At 41.1% G+C, this 7,990-nt stretch overlaps 1 protein-coding gene across 5 annotated transcripts in view; it reads right to left on the reverse strand.

The window, feature by feature from the left end:
* Positions 1–7,837, reverse strand: part of adam23b (ADAM metallopeptidase domain 23b) — a 32,319-nt gene extending 24,482 nt beyond the window's left edge. For all 5 annotated transcript variants that reach the window (XR_015865620.1, XR_015865619.1, XM_088415062.1 and 2 more), the window contains exons 1-3: positions 7,395–7,837; positions 6,773–6,984; positions 4,885–4,961 (exon numbers count right to left, since the gene is read on the reverse strand). Coding sequence is in view for 3 of the 5 variants with exons in the window: in XM_088415062.1 (XP_088271188.1) it covers positions 4,885–4,961; positions 6,773–6,984; positions 7,395–7,470 (365 nt within the window). In the remaining 2 variants the exon portion in view is untranslated. The remainder of the gene's footprint in view (positions 1–4,884; positions 4,962–6,772; positions 6,985–7,394) is intronic.
* Between the last annotated feature and the right edge of the window lie 153 nt (positions 7,838–7,990).

Genomic DNA, 7,990 nt, shown 5'->3' on the forward strand with positions numbered 1-7,990 from the left:
GCTGGAGGACCTGACTTGGACACCACCGCCTTAGCCCATGCTCAGCATGATCACAGTGACCGTCGGGTGTCACCTTTACCCGAAAAATAACATGCCGAAAAGAACCCGCAGTGAGTGTCCATTCCCAACGCTTAAATTCAATCTATGTGCTGACTTCCAAGAGCGAGCAATTTTTGCAACAAAAGGGTTTTTTTCTCTCCCTTGAGTCACCTCGCAAATGAAAAATCATCCGCTTCTCCCAGGAAAGGTGGTGGCGTTGCGGAACAAATGGATTACCTAGCAGATTTTGTCCTGTGACACACAACCAGCGGCGCGACATTTGTGAGCCAAGCTCAGGAGCATGCCAGCAAGAAGCGCACTATTACGAGAGGACGCTCAAGGCGTGAGAGAGACTCCTAAGTGAGGTGCTATTTTTAGCGTGACACACAAGGCACCGAGTGGAGAGTGGGCCATGCCAAGAAGTAATGGTGTGCATGCGCATGAGTGGGACGGCGCCATTGAAGGGCTCCAAGAGAGAAGCCACCAGAATGTGAGCATCCCGAAGTGTGCTTTTGTTGAACTGAGTGTGTGTGGACGATGCAGCAGCCGGGGAAAATAGGGAGGACCAAAACGCTGCATATTTTCTGATGGGTGAAAAACACCTGACGTGACCCGAAGCAGTCACGTTTGTTCATCAGAACCTCAACTCATGCCAATAATCGGCTTTTAAAATACTTGAATGGTGAAACGGTACCACATAGTGAGTCAGAACATTGTGTCCCATTCTTCTGCATACATTACACATCACACCAACCAGAACATTATGTACACCAGAGCAATGTAATGTGAACTTGATCAATATTCAGCTTTTATCAAAAGTATCACAAGGATCTGTGCGGATAAAGAGAAGCTCTAATTATGTTCCGAAGAGGTTTTGGGAAAGTGCAGTAGATGTGTGAGGAAAATAAATACAAAGACGGAAATGCAATTGGACAAACTGTAAAGAAGGTACCATGTATTTGAATATATAAATTTTATGAACAAATAACCCAAAATAACCAAAATTTGAGTATAATTGGACACACATTCTAATACGAAAGGACAAATACAGATTAAATCCTAAAAGGTTTCCAAAAATTAATTTTCAACGCATGGAAGGAAAAAAAATCCACCTCTGTATTGTGATCTTTATTTATCGGAGTAAACTGGAATACTAGCAAAAGGAGAACATGAAAACATCCACACAACACGCCTGAACCCAGAACTTCATATGTGAGACAGATGTGCAAACCACTAAACCACCGTCAACATTGCTGCCAGACATTGATGAAACATGACATGAATCCAAGTAAGTATTATGTATTATGAAGTACTGGTTTCTCAAGTCGAACTGCATTTCCACTTTCATCCATTTTCTATCACCACTTATCCTCAATAGGGGCGCAGGCTTGCTGGTGCCTATCCCTGCCGTCTATGGGTATGATTGGGTTTGGTAAGGTTATTGAGGGTGAAAACTAATAAAATAAGAAATTATAGAGTAGTCTGTAAATAACTTGAGTTGCATTGAAATCACACTACTCTAAAGAATTGCTGTGGGCCGAACTACTGATTTTTTTTGTAGTCAACAATAAATGTGATAAAAGTTGATTTGCAGACAATTACATTATGGATATTTTTTTTAGCGCAGCACAGTGGTATCGTGCCTTGATTATACCACAGACCAGACCAAAAAATTAACACCACAGATCAGCGTTGAAGTTTTTAAGATCGGTCTTGGACTAGAGACTGATCTCAAGACCACTTTTAAAGGGTTTTAGTATCGTCTCAAAATCAAAGGCATTTTTACTCAGTCTTCTTGGTCTCGGACTGGACGAAATCTGAATATTTTACCAGGTTCGCGACTACTTCTACGACTGTCTCTCATTAGCTAAATAAGGTGTCCAAAATGCAATCATAGTTATGGAATTATCAGGAGGTCAGAGAAATGCAATCAGTTGACACTCCCAGCAGATAAAGTGGCAGTCATTGAAACAGTGTAGACCTGCTTGGACCGTATATAGAGCGGGGCTGTCGCAGTTATAACGCCAAGCAAAATTCAGACTCCTTGCTCTCTCATACGCACGCACACAAAAAAGAGCTGAAGTTAGCATCTCGAAGATAACCTACACGCAGACAGCATGGAGATGAAGGTCATGCTGTACTTTCATTGTCCGATTGTACAAGATGAACGTAGTCTGACGTTCTTCAAGATAGCTGATGTCACACTACGCAGACGACAATCTGTCACCGACTATAATGGGAGATAACGGAGAAAGATAATTCAAACAAAATAGATGAATTCGGACACTTCATCCTTGTGCCTGCAAAACGTGCATAATTTTTTTGAAAATACCGTACTCCTTTACTGATCTACCCATAATCAACAGCAACGCAAAATTTCTGGAATCTTGATTATTGGCACAGCTGCAGAAAAGCACAATTCGCCTGCCTCGCGGGATGGCAATTATTCGCCGGCGTTAAAATAAACCGCCACTTCCTCTGCGATTCGGAAAGGGTTACAAATCAAGCCGCTGCCGTGGCGTGTGCCAGCCTTGATATCTGACACCACTCAGCCATGAAGTCTGTATGAAATTACCATATTTTATAACGGAAGCCAGCTTTAAATCACATTAGGAGCCAAGGGATTCAATTAGCATTTCAAAATCCTTTGTACACATGCACATTAAGCTCTCACATATGTAGCCCGGCTACTCAGTGAAGGAACTAAATCAATATCATTGAGTGTCCAGAGCCTCATGTCTCCAAACGGGACAGTGATCTTCACAATGCCTGTCTCTACGCTCATTTTGAATCAAGCCAATTAAAGCCTCATTAAAGACCTGATCTTTGGGGGTTCCATTAGCGCCAAAAATATGTCGTCATGCGTACTGTCTAGTGCCTAGTGACATATGTCTTTTTCAAATGTTGAAGTGTCCTAGTGTCCTTAGACTTTGGGTGCGTCATCTTGATTTGTCATTTGACAAAGTGGTGTTATGATGTATTGTTTGACAACGTCTTGGCCTTTACTGTGTTTCTAAGTGTTGCTTGACAATGTCGTTGCTGCCAGAGGTCGACAGTCTGTGACCATTGACAAACAATCCAGCAGTCTGTCACTGACAGACGTCTGTAAAGAGAAATTTAGGAAAAAAAGACAAACGAAGCAGTAGGGGCTTTTGGTCCCGTTGCGATCGAAGGATGCAGAGCAATGACATGGTCATCAAACGACATGCAGTAACTAGTGTTGTTCAGGGACCATATTTTGGTCCCCAGTGATTCTGATACCTGGCTATGCAGTGTCAGCCAATGTTGCAACAATACCACCCCTATTCTTTTTAATACAACTAACACTATACACTCTGGCCAATCATTGTTTTAAAAACAATTCTGTATGAAACAGGAAAAAAAAATATTGAGTTCAGCAGAACTTTTTATTGACTACCTGGTGTGGCTTAATAATCATAAAAGCAATCAAAGTTTTCGTAAAACTGGGCTTTTTAGTACAATAGTATGGGAACTGGGCAAAACGTTATTTGTTAGTACTCGCGTATACAGACAGCAACATTTTAATGTCGTAGCAGGATCCTTCTGAGTCCGAGTATCATGTCGGAACAACACTAATTGTAATGACACATAGTAGCCTAATGACGTCTGGTAATGAGGTTTTCAGATAACTCATTAACAAATACGACACATTCAAAAAACACCACAGCCAACGGATTCGTCATGATGACATGATGTAATGGCAAAGTATACGACATAAGGATTGTTCAGTGTTCAAGAGTCAAGAAATGAATAAATGTCACATGCACAGTAGATCCACAAAGCTCAAGATGACATATTTTTGGCACTACTTGAAGCCCAAATAATTTTTCCAAAAATAACATTGTATAAAACTTTGTTCATAGACCCTGCTTGCTGTAAAAAATTAAAACAAAAAGAATATTCTCCAGTTTGGCAGGTACTGCACCTCTGAGAATATCTATCATTCTTTTTTGACAAATGCCGTTCCATTCATCAAAGTAAAAGTTTTACTCGGCCTACTTATCACAGCTTGACATTTTAATTGCACAGCTAATCAGGATTTGCTCCTTTATTTGTAAGATTATATGAAAACGACTAAGCCAATTATCACAAAATGTATTGGAGGGACAGGACATCTTTTAATTAGTGAGTATTTCTCAGTGCCTAATTCATGAATAATTGATGTACACATGAGTTGCACATCTGTGGGGGTGCGCAATTTGCTGCCGATCCAAATTGAAAATCGTCCCATTTTGTTGAAATCTTCCTTCGCCAAACAGCTAGCAATCCATTTTTAGGTTGCGTCAACTCAGTAACAAGTAGCCTCAGCTATTTCACCACAGCGCGGACAGAAATACAATGGCGCAGCTACTAAGCATCCGACCTCGGGAGCCGATGCCGTTATGAGAGACATGCTCACACCGACGGGCAAACCGCAGTCTGAAAATTTGCTATGACCAACAACCACAGAGGCGACGATTTAGTTAGGCTTTTACTGGCATTGAGGTATTTGTTTATCTGTGTGTTAGCAGGGCTGTAAAAACAAAGGCTCGGGAGCAAAATATGCGGCTGTTTTACATCACGACAGTACAAATACTCAATCCTTGAGTAGTCACAGATACCAAGTACCGGTGTCACTAGTATTTTTCAAACAAAACCTACCTATTCTAATATAGTAGCCCTGTATAGGAAACTAGTACCATGAGTTCTTTTACCTTGATACAGCTGAATAACGATACTGGATGTCAGTATTTCCCCATTCTTAAGTTTATATTGTTGGTGCAGGTGCCCTCTACAGGGTAATTGTAGTTTTAAAAAAAAAATATACTTGAGAAGAGGACTTACTTGTTCAGGGTTAGATCCAGAACAAATCGGGTACCGAAAGCTTCTAGTTGAAAGCTGACCTGAGCAAGGTGGATTGCCTGTCGGGGGAGAAAAAGTATTGTCATTTCTAAATTTCCGCTGTTCAAATAACACGTCACCTATAAATTGTTCAATAGTTTGGGAGTTCAAGCAACATTTTGAACCAACATTGGCCTCACTGGAGCACAGTACAACTAGCATCAAAGAATAAAGTCAATCAAGGAAATTCCAAAATGTCCACCAACCATCAATAAATGTGTCCTAATTGAGTATTTTTTTTTTTAGAATTTTAGTTCCCTCATAGCTCCAAAAATGTGATCTTGAGCTCAGTAACAAGCAGGAGCATTGAGACTAGCGAGGTTCAGTGGGGTTAACTGTCGTTAGCCAGAGATTGGCTGGCTGATTTTATTGCATGTCATCAGAATTTTATGCTTTAGTGGTTAGTAACACAAGTTAATATAAATAATGTTAATGTAAATAAATAAATTATGCAGGGTGCATCTGTGACGAACATTTATTACGCCCTCATCATTTGTTCATCGTCATTAAAATTAAAAGACCGTTAGTGTTTTATTGTACAATCACATTAATATTACAGTGGTTGACTTATATTACACACTTTTATTACCATCAAAACCTTTTTGAAAACATAGCCTTTAACACTAAAGGGATACTAAACTTTCTTAGCCATTTTCAGCAGTAAAAACTTCATATTTTGTCTAAAAATAATCATCAAATTATTTTTAATTATTTGTAATTTGCATTTTAATTATCAAACTAAATTATTTGTCATGTAACGTTAACGCCAATCACAGCTTACAATTTCCCTGAGTTTGGTCATTGACGATTGAAAGCTGATCTGTGATTGGTCGTTACCTGAGTACTGAATACATTGTCATTTTCAGTAGCAATTGTACATGATTTATTATTTATTCATTTAGTTATGAACTTGATACTGAATAATAGACAAAATATTGCCTTTTTACTATGACTGTTAAATAAATTTATTATCACTTGAATAAATCTGCTCACCAGAAAGACCAGTTAATAGCAAAAATGCTAGCTGTTAATTGTTATAAAATGAATCACAAAGTCGATAAAATAAGGCTTCGGAAAAAAAAATCCAAGTCATTGTTTTTGCAAGAAACTACGCCGTGCAGAAACACGGATGCTATTCTGTCAAGAATCTTCAATATAGCTAGTACAACCACTGTAGAGTAGTTTTAAACTATTTTCACAATTTTCACCCTCTTATGAATATTTTTTAAGCCAAGTAACCCCTAACCAACACATTTTTAGATGGAAAAAAAAGCATTTTGAAATCCATGTTTGATTGAATAAACTGGGTATCTCTAGTCATATTTTAGTCAGAAATGCCAGGTGATGGGTGGACCGTCATCTGTTTTATTTCTGGCCTATCTGCCACAAATTTGCATCACTCGTGCTAGTGCTTAACTGTAAAAAAATCAAGCAAAATATAGGCATATATTTTTGGAGGCACTATAACACAATTTGGCAAAAGGTTGCTTCATGAACCATTTCATTTGCTCTTAATTTGAAAAGAAATGTCATGTTACTGTTATGGTTCAAAAAAAAAAAGTCCTGTTTCGGACCATAAGGAAATCTGTACAAAGGCTAGCAATTGAGTCCCCAACGGACACCGCAAACAGATGTGGTGCACGGATAACAGATGGAGGTTCTGCTTGGGTGCAGCTTTCTCCAGCACCACCCAGGATGACTTTAGACTGCTATTTAAGCGCTTGAAATTCAAAGACTGCAAGCTTGTGAGATGGGCTGATAAGCAGCATGCGGTGAGGTGATCCGCTGATGGTGCCAAAATATCACCTGACTCAACTGTGTATTTGCCTACCTGACCCTCTGTGGTTTGGCTCCTGGCCCGCGTGTCCAGGTCATGGTAGGCACTCTCCGAGTCCTCGTTTAGGTAGTAGATGAGGCGAGACGGGTAGGCGATCACCTGCTCGGCTGCATGGCGGGCTGTGTTTTGCGAAACGGGTGCTGCAGTCGCCTGTTGCTTCACCGGCACTGCGTCCCTCTCAACCTTGTCCTCTGCACTGCGAGAAGCTGTCGGAGAATCACACACACACACACACACACACCTGAACCAGCTATCAACCTACACTGTCAAAAAGGTCAGGGTGTCATTGCAACACTTTTATTTCTTGCAGCGAAAAGTCCTAATAAGAAGACTTTTGCAGCAAATTTGACTTTATATACATTACTAAAAGTGCCCTATGACTTATTTATGTGACTCAGCTTCAAAGACAGTATCATGCAGTGAGGGTCGGAACCCCTCCTTAATATGAGTGTGGATACATTTTTAAGTCAAATGCGGTAGCGATTGAGCGCAGGGAACAAAGCTTGCAGGGTAAATGGCAGCAAATAGGCAGATCCTTTCTTAATTAGCAACGAGCCGCTAAAATACAGATAGCGCGATATGCACGAAAAGCAGATACAAATTCAGCGCTACGTACCGGATGACGCTGGTGATGCGTGAAGCCAAAGCGTGAGGATGCTGACGAGCAAAGTGTCCAGAAATATCAAACACATGATTCATATTTGATGACTGAAATATCTCGATATCAACACAACAAGGTAGCTTGGCGCTTGCAGCCCATCGTGGCGGCAGGCAGGGAGTTGCCGATGATCAGACTGATGGAGAGGATGAGAGGGGCGCTTTCTTTATAGGTCCGGGAGGCACTGGACTGCTGCTGCAGATGATGGTGATGATGATGGGAGAAAGAAGAGGAAGAGGAGGGGGAGAGGGAAGAGGAGGCGGCGGCCGAATAGCAGTAGCGACTGGAAGTCCATCGGCAGACTCCTCCTAGACGTGCACGAGCAGGTCCTGCGGGGCACACATGAAGACAACCCGGAGGCAGGAAGTGGTTGCACAGGATGATTCGATGAAGGACGAATGTGTGATCTGGAAATTAAAGAAAGCGCCACTCAGTCTCCCCGAGATGTAATCGGGAACAGGGGGGGCTCCAGGGTCAGAGGTTTAGGGGTGGGGCTCTCCTTGCCTGGCAGTTGAACCATTTTGTACATTATAATGCAATCCGATTTCCACGTT

Source organism: Hippichthys cyanospilos, chromosome 5 (assembly GCF_059441005.1).
Source record: "Hippichthys cyanospilos isolate Australia breed blue-spotted pipefish chromosome 5, RoL_Hcya_1.0, whole genome shotgun sequence".
Lineage (NCBI taxonomy): Eukaryota > Metazoa > Chordata > Actinopteri > Syngnathiformes > Syngnathidae > Hippichthys > Hippichthys cyanospilos.